Here is a 16,063-nt window from a genome sequence, read left to right as displayed (position 1 = left end):
TGCAGTGGTCGGTATATTGTGTCCAGGTCGATGTGCTTATTGATTTGAATCTGTGGATGAGTGCCATGCCGCTAGGAATTTCCTGGCTGTTCTCTGTTTGGCTTGTCCTATAATAGTAGTGTTGTCCCAGTCGAATTCATGTTGCTTGTCATCTGTGTGTGTGGCTACTAAGGATAGCTGGTTGTGTCGTTTCGTGGCTAGTTGGTGTTCATGGATGCGGGTCATTAGCTGTCTATGTAGTGTACAAAATCCCATGCAAGGACTGCACAAAACCCTACATAGGACAAACAGGAAGACAGCTAACGATCCGTATCCATGAACACCAACTAGCCACGAAACGACATGACCAGCTATCCTTAGTAGCCACACACTCAGATGACAAGCAACATGAGTTCGACTGGGACAACACTACTATTATAGGACAAGCCAAACAGAGAACAGCCAGGGAATTCCTAGAGGCATGGCACTCATCCACAGATTCAATCAATAAGCACATCGACCTAGACCCAATATACCGACCACTGCAGCAGACAGCTGGAACTGACAACCGGAAGCAGCAGATTCAAACCACTACAAATGCCGGAGGAAATATCACAGAAGCGCTTCACAGGAGGCTCCCAAGCACTGAGGATGCCACCTAGACAGGGGACGAAACGTCTGCAACACAAATTCCCAGTTCGGCTAACACAACCACAACAACTTATTATCTATGTTGTTTTTTTAAAAATCTGTCTGTAACAATGGACACAGAAATCTGTAGCCCAAGCACTGAGGATGCCACCTAGACAGGGGACGAAACGTCTGCAACACAAATTCCCAGTTCGGCTAACACAACCACAACAACTTATTATCTATGCTGTTTTTTTAAAAATCTGTCTGTAACAATGGACACAGAAATCTGTAGTTGCTCTTGAAGGTCATCCCATTCCTTGTTGATTCAATGTCGGCAAACGGACTGATGTGTTAACTTGGATCAACCACATCGATACACACTTAATTAATACTTGATTTACACTTAGACAACATAATGGCTTCTATTAAAGATGTGGGAATTCAAAGCTTCTGAGAAAAGCATGAAACTGAAGGACACCATGAAGAATTTCAGCATTATTGACCTTCCTTTGTGGAAAAAATGATTTGTTGAAGTTAACATAGCAGCTGTATCAAAGTTTTTGATCCGTATAAGACTGGTTGTGAGATGCCATATTTGGCAGATCTCCAAGCAGGTTTCTGAAACATTCCTTCATGGAAAGGCGGGGGGGGGGGGTGTTCTTGATGGGAAGTTGGAGAAAAATGCATGTTAAAGGGCACCCAGACTGAACCAAGCTACTGAAGACAACACGCTTCAGTGCTGCAAAAGCAAGGTAAAGAACTTTTCAGAACTGCCCAGAACTAGATCTGCTCAATCCACTTATAGGATAAATCTCCAGCCAGAAGAAACGATTATAGCTGCTGAATTGAAGTTAGGCTGTTCAATTCCTTCACCTTGGAACAAGGATCTTAAATCAAGTAATGGCTTTCGATGGGAACAGACTGACTGACTGACAGATTTTTCATCTTTATACATATCTTTTACCCATAACTACTTTTAACCTTATTGTATTGTAGATCACACTTTTTAAAAACTTAATAGCTTTCAGCAATGGTTGCATAATAAATGAACCTTTATTGTGTTTCAGATTAAAACTTTGCTACTGATTATTTTTAAATTGTAACATTAAAAACTAAAAGGGGACTGAACCAGCTATTTTAATAAAAATGCAGTTCATGCACCATTTTGTGTACATGCGGTTGTGCCAAAATTGAGAAAAAAGTAGTAGCAACTGCCATCTACAGTGTTTTTATCTGCTATTGATTTTGGTGTTTTGAGAAGTGGTAATATCAGGATTCCCACATCTAATATGTTGCATGTAGGGCTGTGCCAATCAGAGTCCAGTGCTTCTTCACAGAAGATAATGAAATAGCATAGCTGTTGCAACTGAATTGCTAATTAGTAATTCATTGCAGTTGGATTGAGATTTGTAAAATCCAATTTGTGCTTGGATCAAATTGCAGTTAACGTGAAGGCCAGTGAGGGCCAAGTATTTTCAGTGGAAGAAACGTGTACAAATTTTATCAAGACTTTTTAAAAAGGTTTAACATGTGTTAGGTACCAAACTGAAAAGTACAGGAAATGTCTTGCAATGGTAAGTCCTGTTACACAAGATGTGTTCACTTCATTCATAGTCTTCTGAACTTAGATTAGGAAATTAGGTAATCATTTCTTCCTTGAATGTAGGGAGCTATTACGGTAAATAATGTTACATGACAATTCCTTTTGTTTATATGTTATGTTTGCCAGTCTGAAATGAAGTCAGAAAATTACAACTGAATTTATTTTTATTCATTCATTGCCCATCCCTAATTGTCCTGAGGGTTGATTAGAGTCAATCACTTTGTGGTGGGTCTTACCAGACCAGGTAAGGATAGCAGTTTCCTTCCCTAAATGACATTAGTGAACCAGATGGGTTTTTCCTGACAATTGGAAATGGTTTTAATGGCCATTATTAGATTGTTAGCCTCCAGATTTTTTTTCATTGAATTCAAATTCCACCAACTGCAGTGGCGGAATTTAAACCCAGGGCCCTAGACTTTCTTTACGTCCCGTGATGATACTTCACTGAATCTCCTGAACAGAAAGATGAGAATAAAACCATACAGTTTTATTATTGGCCAATGCATATGCTTTGGAGCACTGAAGTTTCCAAATATAAAAAGTAGGTCAAGCTTTCTTAAATATTTCTTTTTTTCACAGATCATTTGGTCATTTTTGTTATTTTAGTGACTGGAATCATTCCATTTTTAAATGCTGCAGCGATTGTAACAGAAAAGATTAGTGCTTTGATTCTGTCTGCAATGATTCTGTTATGGGTTTCCTTTTAGAGATCAGTTAACATTCTGCTAAGGACACTTTTATACCAATGTAACTTTTGCCTTTTTTAAAAATGTAAGAATCGGCCACTGCTGTCGATCACGCAAACTTTCTGCTGCGGAAAAGTGAAACAGATAGGTATTTACAGTAAACGACAGTGCTTACATAATTGCCTTTTAAGGCACGACCAGAAACGTTAACTAATTTCGCCCCACAGATGCTGCCAGGCCTGCCTACTGTGTTTGTTTCTCATTTCCTTCTTTCGGTTTTTACCAACGTACCAAGTTCTGGGAAAAACTTTAATTGTGAAATGGAGGGCGAAAATTCAGAAGTTAGCTAATAGTCTGATGACACACTAGCAGCTAGTCGTACGTAACATGGATGAGGCTGGGCTGACTGACACTGGATCACCTCTGCTGACTGTTCCCAGGTTCTTTCTGTCTGTCACTGTGACGGAGACTGAGACTGGGTTGTCTGTTCTGATCTGGACACTTGAAGCTGATCTCAGATAATTGTCAATGAATGTGAATGACGCACCTCTGCGTGGATTTCCCTACAGCCAATGATTGGGTGCCAGTCCAGCTCTCCCTGTATGGAAAGGAGCCGGAAACTGGGTTTGTGTTTGAATGACCAGCCACCTGTTCACACACAAACACACACTCTACTTTGTCTCTTCGCTTGCCCGTCTGCTGTTGCTCCAACTTCTGCTCCATACTCATGGATTACGGAAAACCCTTAGTTAAAGGGGGCAAGGCCGAGGGGCTGAGTGGCGGCACCACTTCGGTCAAGATGCCCATGCCTAGTGGGGCTGTTACCGGCGCCTGGGTGAATGGGCACTCGGAGTGGCAGCGAGGAGCGGCGGCTCAGTGGCAGGAGGAGCGGACCCGCAGCATCGAAGACAACCAGCTGAACCTGCCGAGTCTGGAAGCCGCCTATTCCTCGATCCTGAAGGGACTTGGCGAGGACCCAGAGCGACAGGGTCTCCTCAAGACGCCGTGGAGAGCCGCCACTGCCATGCAGTTCTTTACCAAGGGTTACCAGGAAAAGATTTCAGGTAAACCCAGCTGACATGGAAGACAGGGGCTCCTCTCCTTCCACCTTCTTAAAACTTTTAATTTTTTTATTCCTTTCCTTCCTCTTCCGCTCCGTGAGTGACAACTTCAAATGTTTCGGGAGTTTCCCGGTGGCTGTCTTAATAACAATGTTTGATTTTTGTTGGGGAAAAAAGACCTTTTCGTTTTGGGATGGTTTGGAATTGATATCTCTGCTGTTGAAAGATACATTCTTAATTTGTGGGAAATTTATTTTAGTTTCTCTACAACTGTGGGTTATTTCTCACTAGAAGCTTGATCGGCGGCGCCCCAATAAAATATCTCTCTCTACCATAATGTTAAAACAGATTTGTTAATTCTCTGTTCCCCTACTTGCACCATCGATTTCAGCCAAGAGGGTAAGGAAACATGGCTTTAACTAAAACATTAAAGACCCAGAATGTTATCAGTGTAGCCATGTTCAACGTTTGGGGGCAGAGGATGGGGGTGGGGGTGGGCAAAGAGGGATGTGTTCCTGCCTCCCTAAGGCTTCCCTGAAGTACCAGTGCATTCGTATTCTACAGTTCAATGCGTGTGCCCCTGATATTCAGAATCCACTGAACTAAGGGGCCATCAGTTTGATGCATGACTTTTAAAAACTCATTCTTTGAAATAATGCCAGTAATTGAGTGTCCCTAATAGCACACCTATTGTTGTCAAACCTTTTGAATTAAGTCATTGGCATTAAGCGTACGCAGTAGTAACCCTGTCCATTATTGAGGTTTGTTTCAGCTTGTAGTCCCCTGACCATTTGCTGAATCAAAGTGACAACGTGAAAACAAATCTGCAAAGACCTTTGTACTGAAAGTGGAAATCAATGAAGCTTTATGGAAAATGAGGCCATATACAGTAATTCTTCAGCAATTCTTGAGCACTGTTACACTTCTTTACAGAAATAACCAGACACAGTTCCTAGAACTTGGTCTTTTTGATAATATTTAAGAGTTTGAAGTTGCTGTTTGAAATAAAATACAATCTTTCCTATTTCAATTTCAATCAATTATGTAAAATACAGGTTATCATTCAGGTGGTCATTTATGCCATGTCCCCATGTAAGAGAGCTTGAATTCCATGCTTTCGCATCCATAATGATTCTAATTGCAAGCAAATTTTTAATTTTGCATTTGCCCAATGCGTTTATGCTTTTGTGCCTAGCATGACTCATCAAAACTAACCTTTTTGTTGGAATATATTAACTGCACCTGTATCTTCAATATCTCATTGATTTATTACTTGCACTGTATGCTGTTTTGGAAAATGTAGGGGGTGATGGATTCTCAGAGGCACATAGCACAAACAGCCAAGTTTCTGGTATTGAGACTGGTTCTAATGCAACGAAAGATACGTCGGGTTCCAAGAGATCAATTATGTTAGGGGACTCTCTAGCCCGAGGTACAGACAGACGTTTCTGTGGCCAGCAGCGATAAAGCAGAATGGTGTGTTGTTTCCCTGGTGCCAGGATCAAGGATGTCTCAGAGAGGGTGCAGAATGTTCTCACGGGGGAGAGGGGCCAGCAAAAGGTCATTGTCCACATTGGAACCAACGACATTGGAAGGGAAAAGGTTGAGATTCTGAAGGGAGGTTACTTAGAGTTAGGCAGAAATGTAAAAAGGAGGTCCTGGAGAGTAGTAATATCTGGATTACTCCTGTTGCTACGAGCTAGTGAGGGTAGGAATAGGAGGATAGAGCAGATGAATACATGGCTGAGGAGCTGGTGTAAGGGAGAGGATTCACATTTTTGGATCATTGGAATCTCTTTTGGGGTAGAAGTGACCTCTACACGAAGGAAGGATTGCACCTAAATTGGAAGGGACTAATATACTGACAGGGAAATTTGCTAGAGCTGCTCGGGAGGATTTAAACTAGTGAGGTGGGGTGGGGGGAACCCAGGGAGATAGTGAGGAAAGACATCACTCTGAGACTGAGACAGTTGAGAACAGAAGCGAGTCAAAGTCAGGGCAGGCAGGGACAAAGTAGGACTAATAAATTAAACTGCATTTATTTCAATGCAAGAGGCCTAACAGGGAAGGCAGATGAACTCAGGGCATTGTAAGGAACATGGGACTGGGATATCATAGCAATTACAGAAACATGGCTCAGGGATGGGCAGGACTACCAGCTTAATGTTCCAGGATACAAATACTACAAGAAGGATAGAAAGGGAGACAAGGGAGGAGGGGGAGTGGCATTTTTGACAAGGGATAGCATTACAGCTGTGCTGAGGAAAGATATTCCCAGAAATATATCCAGGGAAGTTATTAGGATGGAACTGAGAAATAAGAAAGGGATGATCACCTTATTAGGATTGTATTATAGACCCCCCAATAGTCAGAGGGAAATTGAGAAACAAACTTGTAAGAAGATCTCAGCTATCTGTAAGAATAATAGGGTAGTTATAGTAGGGGATTGTAACTTTCCAAACATAGACTGGGACTGCCATAATGTTAAGGGTTGAGATGGAGAGGAATTTGTTAAGTGTGTATAAGACAATTTTCTGATTCAGTATGTGGATGTACAGGATAGAACGAGTGAATCCTTAGAAGAGTATAAAGGAAATAGGAGTATACTTAAGAGGGAAATCAGGAGGGCAAAAAGGACATAGTCAACATGGCTTTGTACATGGGAAATCATGTCTCACAAACTTGAGTTTTTTGAGGAAGTAACAAAGAGAGGGCAGAGCGGTAGATGTGATCTAAATGGACTTTAGTAAGGCGTTCGACAAGGTTCCCCATGGGAGACTGGTTAGCAAGGTTAGATCTCACAGAATACAGGGAGAACTAGCCATTTGGATACAGAACTGGCTCAAAGGTAGAAGACAGTGGGTGATGGTGGAGGGTTGTTTTACAGACTGGAGGCCTGTGACCAGTGGAGTGCCACAAGGATCGGTGCTGGGCCCTCTACTTTTTGTCATTTACATAAATGATTTGGATGTGAGCATATGAGGTACAGTTAGTAAGTTTGCTGATGATACCAAAATTGGAGGCGTAGTGGACAGCGAAGAGGGTTACCTCAGTTTACAACAGGATCTGAACCAGATGGGCCAATGGGCTCAGAAGTGGCAGATGGAGTTTAATTCCAATAAATGAGAGGTGCTGCATCTTGAAAAAGCAAATCTTAGCGGGACTTATACACTTGATGGTAAGGTCCGAGGGAGTGTTGCTGAGCAAAGAGACCTTGGAGTACAGGTTCATAGCTCCTTGAAAGTGGAGTCGCAGGTGGATAGGATAGTGAAGAAGGCGTTTGGTGTGCTTTCCTTTATTGGTCGGAGTGTGGAGTACAGGTGTTGGGAGGTCATGTTGTGGCTGTACAGGACATTGGTTAGGCCACCTTTGGAATATTGCATGCAATTCTGGTCTCCTTCCTGTCGGAAAGATGTTGAGAAACTTGAAAGGGTTCAGAAAAGATTTCCAAGGATGTTGCCAGGGTTGGAGGATTTGAGCTATAGGGTGAGGCTGAACAGGCCGGGCTATTTTCCCTGGAGCGTCGGAGGCTGAGGGGTGACCTTATAGAGGTTTATAAAATCATGAGGGAAATAGATAGGGTAAATAGGCAAAGTCTTTTCCCTGGGATTGGGGAGTCCAGAACTAGATGGCATAGGTTTAGGGTGGGAGGGGAAAGAATGAAGAGACCAAAGGAGCAACCTTTTCACACACAGGGTGGTACGGGTATGGAATGAGCATAGATAGGGTAAATAGGCAAAGTCTTTTCCCTGGGATTGGGGAGTCCAGAACTAGACGGCATAGGTTTAGGGTGAGAGGGGAAAGAATGAAGAGACCCAAGGAGCAACCTTTTCACACACAGGGTGGTACGGGTATGGAATGAGCTGCCAGAGGATGTGGAGGAGGCTGGTACAATTGCAACATTTAAGAGGCATTTGGATGGGTATATGAATAGGAAGGGATATGGGCCGGGTGCTGACAAGTGGGACTAGATTGGGTTGGGATAGCTGGTCGGCCTGGATGGGTTGGACCAAAGGGTCTGTTTCCATGCTGTACATCTCCATGACTCTTGTGTTCCAGAAGAACTATAATTATAACTGCAGGATAGCTGAGTGGAAAGGTAGAGTAAAGTGGATTTCAGGAATTAAGCAGACGATGATCTATTTTTAGGAACATTCGTCCCTTGGCTTTTTAATAACTAAAGTTAAACTTGAATGTCATGTTTTATCCAGAGCTGGTTATTATATGTATTATATACTCTCTTTGCAATTTGTGAATCATATTGAGAATTAATAGTTAGCTGTGTAGTTCTGATCTTCGGATGCACTAATAAGTATGCAGGCCTTGTTTACTTTTGTCAAAGGTGTATGTGATGTGTCAAGTAGCAATTTTGGCTTATATTTTTGTTCTGGGATAGAACATGCCTCATGGCTGAAATACAACATTCTTGAGCCACTTCATTCAAAGACTAACCAAGGTAGTTTCCATATCCTTGTGGCTTCTTGGCCAAAGTTTTGTCCTTTTTGGATCTGTTTCAGTATTGCAAGTGTGGTGTGATGGTTTGTGTGATGTATGGAAACATCAGGCAGGCAATTTAGATTACAGGTATCAACTTCGAGTAGAAGTGCCATTATGTCTAGATTTTGGTCAGTGGGCTGTCCACTTTCCATCTCTCCTTTTACTGAGACCAAAACTCAGCCTTAAAATCATCGATGGAGTATCCACAAATCTCTAGAGTAGAGAATTCCAAAGACTTTTAACTGAGTGAAAGGATTTCTTCTTGCCTCAATGCTAAGTGATCAGTGCCTTATCCTGAGACTTTGATCCCATCTTCTAGATCCCCCAACTAGCAAGAAATAGCCTATGTCTGACCTGTCAGGTCCCTTCCGATTCTTATATGGTTCATCGAGCCCAGATTTTATTCTTCTAAATTCTAAAGAATATACATTCTATTTACTTGGTCCTCCACCATAGCAGAATTCTTTTACCCCAGGAATCAATCAAGTGGAACATCCCTGTACTGCCTCCATTCATATAATCTTGTTTAAGTATTCAGATCAAATTTGTACACTGTTTCAGGTATGGTTTTACCAAAGTCCTCTACAATTGCAGCAATGTGACATACTTGTCCTACAAACAATAAAAAGCAAACGATGCGTTGATTTTTAAGTGCTTGCTGTACTTGGATGCTGACTCCATGTTGTATGAATGCAACAGAGCCTCTGACTTTAATGTTGTACAACTTACGCACCTTTCTGAAGAAAAATTCTGCTCTCTTATTCCTAAAAGTAATAATATTCAATTCCTCCATCACTGATGCCCAGTGGTAACAATGTGTATCATCCATAAAATGCAATTCAGCAACTCACCAGACTCATTCAGCAGCACATTCAAGACCCCAACCTCAGACTTCGATAAGGAAAAGGACAGCAGATACATGGAAACACCACTACCTGCAAATTCCTTTCCAAGCAACTAACCAGCCTGACTTGTGACTATATTGTTGTTCAGCCATTGTTACTGTGTCAAAACACAGAAGTTCCTTTCGAAGAGCACTGTAGGTATGAATACTCCCAAAAGAACAGCAGTACAGTGGTTCAAAGCAGACAGCTCAACACTTTCTTGAGGACAATTTGAGATGGGCCATAATCTGTGAACAAATTTTAAGAGTTCTCAGTTACATCCTTTGTGCATAGCCTGTATTTCCAAGAAGCCATCTTATGTAGGTTTGAAAGAGTAAAAATCGGAGGGGAATGTGAATAGTGCATTATGAAGACATCATGGCAGCTTTCAGAATATTTTGCACAGGTATGCATGAAAGCATTCTGGATCATTTTCAATCAATAAATATTCATGGATTATCTGTGAGTACCTTCCCTGCCATGGCAAGAGGTACTCCCCCCTCACCTCCATCCAAGGCCCCAAAGGATCCTTCTACATGCAGCAGAGACTTTCCTGCACATCCAAACAACCTATCTACTGTGTCCGTTGCTCTCAATTTGGTCTCATCTACATTGGGGAGGATGTCACCTTGTTGAACGATTCAGAGAATATTTCCGGGACACATGCACCTAAAAACCCCACTGCCTTATGGCCAACCACTTTAAACCCCACCCCCTTCCCACATGCAAGTCCTGGGCCCCCTCCACCACCAAATCCAAGCCACCTGACAGATGAATGCCTCATCTTCGCATTGGGGCCCACCAACCACATGACGTCAATTCCAAACTACCTTCCCCCCGGCTCCCATTTATCTCTCAGGCCCCTTGCCCACCTCCCCCCACCGCTTTCCTGATGAAGGGCTTATGCCCAAAACGTCAACTCTCCTGCTCCTTGGATGCCTCCTGTCCTGCTGTGCTTTTCCAGCACCACACCTTTTGAGTATGAGTACCTTGGTCACTCATGTGCATCCTGACCTCTAGGATCTGTGACTAAGTAGTCAGTAAAGAATGACATCCTTCTCATTTTGTGCCTTCATCTGTCATCTTGATATGAAATCCTGAAGAGGTCAGCAGGTTCCTAGAAGGATTTGAAGACAAAAGAAATTCAGGGTTTATGGAGACCTTGATTATTGGCGGTGCATGTCCACTTGGCTAAGAATTCTTGTTTTAGTAGACTGCAGATTGTCAGTAATGATCTTTTTAACTTGGAAAAAGCCTGAGCTTTGTGAGGTAGCAGAAATCACCTCCAAATGTTGACAATCCCTCCAAAGCGCTGAAACAGCATTAACGGAACCAGCCAACAATCAAAAAGCTTTGATGTGGACAAGGCACCTGTCCTGATTCAGTATTTCAAAGGCTTCCTTGCATTTGAGTCTTCAGTACCTGCTGTGCCCAGGCCTCTGACACTGGGGATTTGAGAGTTTACAGATCTGCTATTCCCAAGAGACTTTACTGCAGGTCTTTAAAAGAACATTGTTGAGATGTGTAAATGAAAGGGATTGTGTTGGTTTTCTAACAGTGGCCGTTTTTAACATTTCAACATATAAACACCCCAACCCAAATATTTAGCTTAAAATCTGGTCTTCCAAATTTCATTTCCTGGGAGGGCATCTACTTGAGCCAAGGTGCTCATTATAGTGACTTAAATATCAGAAATAAATTTGAATGCAACATATGTACTTGCTAATATCTTCTACCATAAGAATATAATGCAAGCTTGCAATATATTTTCCATCTGGTATCTCCTGCAGCTCTTAGTTTGCTTGCGAAACATGCAATTGTATTTATGATTGTAAAACAAATGCAGTTACTTAATACCTTGCTATTCAGTTAAAGGTATGTGTCCATTGACACTGCCCTATATAACAGGTCTGTTATATAATTGTGCTCAAGCTCAAACTACATGTGCTCTTGAATTTACTTCTGTAACTTCATCTGCATCTATGAGTGACTAATTGTACCAGGTTTCAAAATAACTTGAATTCAAAAAGAGCAGAAAGGGGAAGCATTATGTTCATTTACTGGAAATGTTGACTCAAATTCTGGAAGCCGGATGGTTGTTTCTGCCAGATAGACTGGGGTTGCATGTTGACCGCTGTGCAATTTCTGACTCAGCTGACCGAGACAATGGCCCTGGATTTTGAAAATCTGATGGACTATTCTCCTGCGTCTCCAAAAGGCTCCAAAAATCTCCTTTTAAACTTTGAGAGTTCCAAGAATGCAGGCTCACTTAAACTTAATGGGTACCCAGGAAATGTTGGATTTGGAAACCTATTCAAATTCATCGGCATTATATTGAACCCTAACTCACCCATAGACCTCTGGGCTGCTGCTGAACATTTGCGAACTCTACAGGAGAGAGGTTAATGGCAAGATTCAATGAGGCAGGAACTACAATCAATGCTAAAAAGCATTTCAGACTGGTAAGAGATGCATTACAGAATAAAACAAATTTGGAACTCCATAGAGTTGAAGCACAAGTTGCACCGAAGCAGTTATAGATTTTATCAGGTGCTGGTATTTTGTACAGTGTCCCCAGGTCAGTGTTCAGCCAGAGAGTGGACAGACACTGGAGGCTCTCAAGTAAAGTTAAAAATTCCTGTGGGCAAGGGAAAACTTTGTTTTATTTATAAAAGGTTTTTTTTGCATCCTTTTGTTTAAAGATGGGGTCCAAAACTGTACACACTATTCCAGGTACATGACTTAAGAAGACTTCGCTATTTTCTAACTCTAACTCTAACTCTGTAATAATAAAGGCTAAAATTCTATTTGCCTTTTTAATTACTTACGGTTCAACCAATGTCCACAGATTCTGGACACATTTGAGAAAAGAAATTTCAGACTTTGAGGATGGTGAAAAAAATACAGCCTGTTTGGAAAGGACAGCCAACCTATTCATGAGGTTAAAGATGCTTCCGATATTACAATGGACCAATAAAGGCATAAGGAATTGTGAACTAGTTAGAGAAATTATGTACATAAGTGTAGAAATATTCACAATAGTTGGGGGTGGAGGTTAGAGAAACCATGGGAGGCACATGTGTAAGGGTCAAAGGTTAATGCTGAGAAGTGTCTTAAGTACTATTCACCATGACAACATATAGAATTGTAGACGGAACAGTTTAGGATCAGAGGAGTAAGACCCACCATCTGGGTTATCATTCTCATATTCTTATGGGCACATAGTTTCATTCACACAATAAACTAAATCTGCTTTCCTTACTTGAGATAGGATGTACTGACACTGCAGGGGGTGCAGGGAAGGTTCACTAGGTTGATTCTGGAGTTGAGGGGGTTGGCTTATGAGGAGATTCGCTGGAATGCAGAAGAATGGGGGGGAGGCGGAAATCTTATAGAAACATATAAAGTTATGAAGGGATTAGATAAGATAGAACAAGAGGGCATAGCCTCAAGATTAGAGGGAGCAGATTTAGGACTGAATTGAGAAGGAACTTATTTACCCAGAGGATTGTGAATCTAAGGAATTCCCTGCCCAGTGAAGTAGTCGATGCTACTTCAGTAAATGCTTTTAAAGCTAAGGCAGATTTTTTTTGAACAATAAAGGAATTAAGGGACACGGTGAGAAGACGGGTAAGTGGAGCTGAGTCCATGAAAAGATTAGCCATGACTTTATTGAGTGGCGGAGCAGGCTCGAAGGGCCGGATGGCCTACTCCTGCTCCTAGCTCTTATGTTCTAAAATGAGAACCTCCTGTTATAGAATCAATTAGTTTTCCTTTACCATACAAGACCCAGTGCGTCCAGTAAATCCCTACCAGGAAGGATGATTTGCTGCTGCCATCCATTAGAGAGCTCATGCATTCTGTTGAGCAGTGGTAAGGATTGATCTTAGAGACCCCAATCTATCTAGTTCACTTTCAACCTTCCTAGTAGCTTCATGCTGCAATGATATTGGTGACCTAAGGAGATTTCTTTTACATTCATATTATACCGTAATGTTTGAATTTACCTGAAATTCTTTTAAAAACAGGGGTCAACTTAGGCACCAGGTATATGCAAAAACATCATTTTTGTGGCTGAACACACTGGGTCAGCTTGTACACTTTGATCTGTAGAAGCTACTGTGGAAAAGTATATCCAGTGCAAAAGTCAACTTCATGATGTTTGGCCTAAAGAATGTAATTTTTCCTTTTACCTCTTGTGAAAAGCCAGTCCTACCTTTTTAGGGATCAAAACACAAAATTCCAGAATATGAACATAATACTGGTGATGATCCAATCACCTTGTAAAGGTATATTTACTAATGAATATTAGTAAATAAATATTTAAAACTTCTGGGTTATTTAGTCAAATAATTAGTGCTGAGATTATATCTGATGATTGATATGAAATTTTTAGGCTTTTCACTTGATTCCATTGTAAAGTTCTTATTGGCACATATCAAACAAGGGATCAGTTAAAGTGTGTCTGCTTTGACTCAAGGAGTGTCAGAAATAAGAGTGATGAATTTAGAACATGGATCAGTACTTGGGACTATGATGTTGTGGCCATAACGGAGATGTGGGTTTTACAGGGTCACTAAGAGAGGTTGTTGTTATGGGTCACTTCAACTTTCCCAATATTGACTGGGACCTCCTTAGTGCAGATGGTTTGGATGGAGCCGTTTTTGTCAGGTGTGTTCACAAGGGTTTCCTTACTCAGTAAGTAGACAGCGATGAGGGGAGAGGCCATTTTGGATTTGGTGCTCAGTAATAAGCCAGGACAGGTGTCAGATCTCGCGGTAGGAGAACACTTTGGTGACAGTGACCGCAACTGCCTCACATTTACCATAGCCTTGGAGAGGGAAAGGAGCAGTTACCAAGGGAAGATATTTAATTGGGGTGAAGGAAATCATGATGCTACCAGACAGGAGTTGGGAAGTACAGATTGAGAGCAATTGTTCCATAGAAAAGGGCACAACAGACATGTGGAGACTTTTAAGGAGCAGTTGTTGTAAGTGATGGACAATTTTGTTCCTCTAAGACAGGCATGAAGGGGCAAGATTAAGGAACCTTGGATAACGAGAACAGGGGAGCTTCTCTTCAAAAGGAAGAAGGCAGCTTACATAAGGTGGAGGAAGCAAGGATCTAGCACAGCTTTAGAGGATTACAGGGAGGCTAGAAAGGAGCACAAATGGACTGAAGAGAGCCAGGAGGGGCACGCAAAAGGCTTGGCAGGAAGGATTAGGGAGAACCCAACGGCATTTTACTCATATGTGAGGAATAAGAGAATGATCAGGAGAAGGTAGGAGAAGGTAGCGTAGGGAACTTATGCATGGAGTCTGAGCAGATGGGGAAGCCCTAAATGAGTTTTTTGTTTTGGTTTTCACTAAGGAAAGGGACTTTGTTGTGAATGAGAACTTTGATGAGCAGGGAAACAGGCTTGATCAGATCAAGATTGATGAAGTTATGTGCTGGAAATTTTGGCAAACATAAAGATTGATAAGTCCCCAGGGCCAGACCAGATTTATCATAGGTTGCTCTGGGAAGTGAGAAAGGAGGTTGCTAAGCCGCCGGCAAAGATCTTTGCCGCCTCACTCTCCATAGGAGTCATACCGGAGGATTGGAGGGAGGCGAATGTTGTTCCTCTTTTCAAAAAGGGTAATAGGGAAATCCCTGGCAATTACAGAACAGTCAGTCTTAACTCTGTGGTCAGCAAGGTTTTGGAAAGAATTCTGGGGGATAGGATTTATGACTATTTGGAAAAGCATAAGGTTATTAAAGGCAGTCAGCATGGCTTTGTGAGGGGCAGGTCATGCCTCACAAATCCTATTGAGTTCTTTGAGGAGGTGACGAGACAGATCAACGATAGTCGAAGAGTGGGTGTGGTATATATGGACTTCAGCAAGGCATTTGATAAGGTTCCCCATGGTAGGCTCATTCATAAAGTCAGGAGGTATGGGATACAGGGATATTTGGCTGTCTGGATTCAGAATTGGTTGGCTGACAGAAGGCAGAGAGTGGTTGTAGATGAAAAGTATTCTGTCTGGAGGTCAGTGGTGAGTGGTGTCCCGCAGGGCTCTGTTCTTCTGCCTCTGCTTTTTGTAGTTTTTATAAATGACTTGGATGAGGAGGTTAAGGGGTGGGTTTGTAAATTTGCCGATGACACAAAGGTTGGAGGTGCCGTTGATAGGATTGAGGGCTACTGCAGGATGCAGACCCTGGGCTGAGAAATGGCAGATGGAGTTCAACCTGGATAAATGCGAAGTGATGCATTTTGGAAGGTTGAACTTGAATGCTGACTATAGGATTCTTGGCAGTGTGGAGGAACAGTGGGATCTTGGTGTTCAAGTGCATAGATCCCTCAAAGTTGCCACCCAAGTGGATAGGGTTGTTAAGAAAGCGCATGGTGTTTTGGTTTTCATTAACATGGGGCTTAAGAGCCGCAAGGTTTTGCTGCAGCACTACAACCCCTGGTGAGACCATATTTGGAATATTGTGTCCAGTTCTGGTTGCCCTATTATAGGAAAGATACAGAGGCTTTGGAGAGGTTGCAAAGAAGGTTTACCAGGATGCTGCCTGGACTGGAGGGCTTGTCTTACTAAGAGAAGTTGACTAAGTTTGGACCTTTCTCTCTGGAGAGAAGGAGGAAGAGAGGTGACCTGATCGAGGTATACAAGGTAATGAGAGGTATGGATAGAGTCAGTAGCCAGAGACTTTTCCCCAGGGCAGGACTGACTAGAA

The 16,063-nt window shown here is 42.1% G+C and overlaps 1 protein-coding gene across 2 annotated transcripts in view; it reads left to right on the top strand.

Moving 5' to 3' along the window:
* Window positions 1–2,877: 2,877 nt before the first annotated feature.
* The window catches only part of LOC122553618 (GTP cyclohydrolase 1-like), a 40,532-nt gene continuing 27,346 nt past the window's right edge, over window positions 2,878–16,063 (top strand). The window contains exon 1 of one of the 2 annotated variants that reach the window (XM_043697704.1): window positions 2,878–3,965. In XM_043697704.1, coding sequence (XP_043553639.1) covers window positions 3,629–3,965 — 337 coding nt within the window. In that variant the 5' untranslated portion in view covers window positions 2,878–3,628. The remainder of the gene's footprint in view (window positions 3,966–16,063) is intronic. The other variant, XM_043697702.1, reaches the window with a different exon arrangement.

The sequence above is a fragment of the Chiloscyllium plagiosum genome, chromosome 10 (assembly GCF_004010195.1).
Source record: "Chiloscyllium plagiosum isolate BGI_BamShark_2017 chromosome 10, ASM401019v2, whole genome shotgun sequence".
NCBI classification, from domain to species: domain Eukaryota; kingdom Metazoa; phylum Chordata; class Chondrichthyes; order Orectolobiformes; family Hemiscylliidae; genus Chiloscyllium; species Chiloscyllium plagiosum.
Note: the sequence above shows the minus strand (reverse complement) of the source record. Positions and strands in the feature narration are given on the sequence as shown.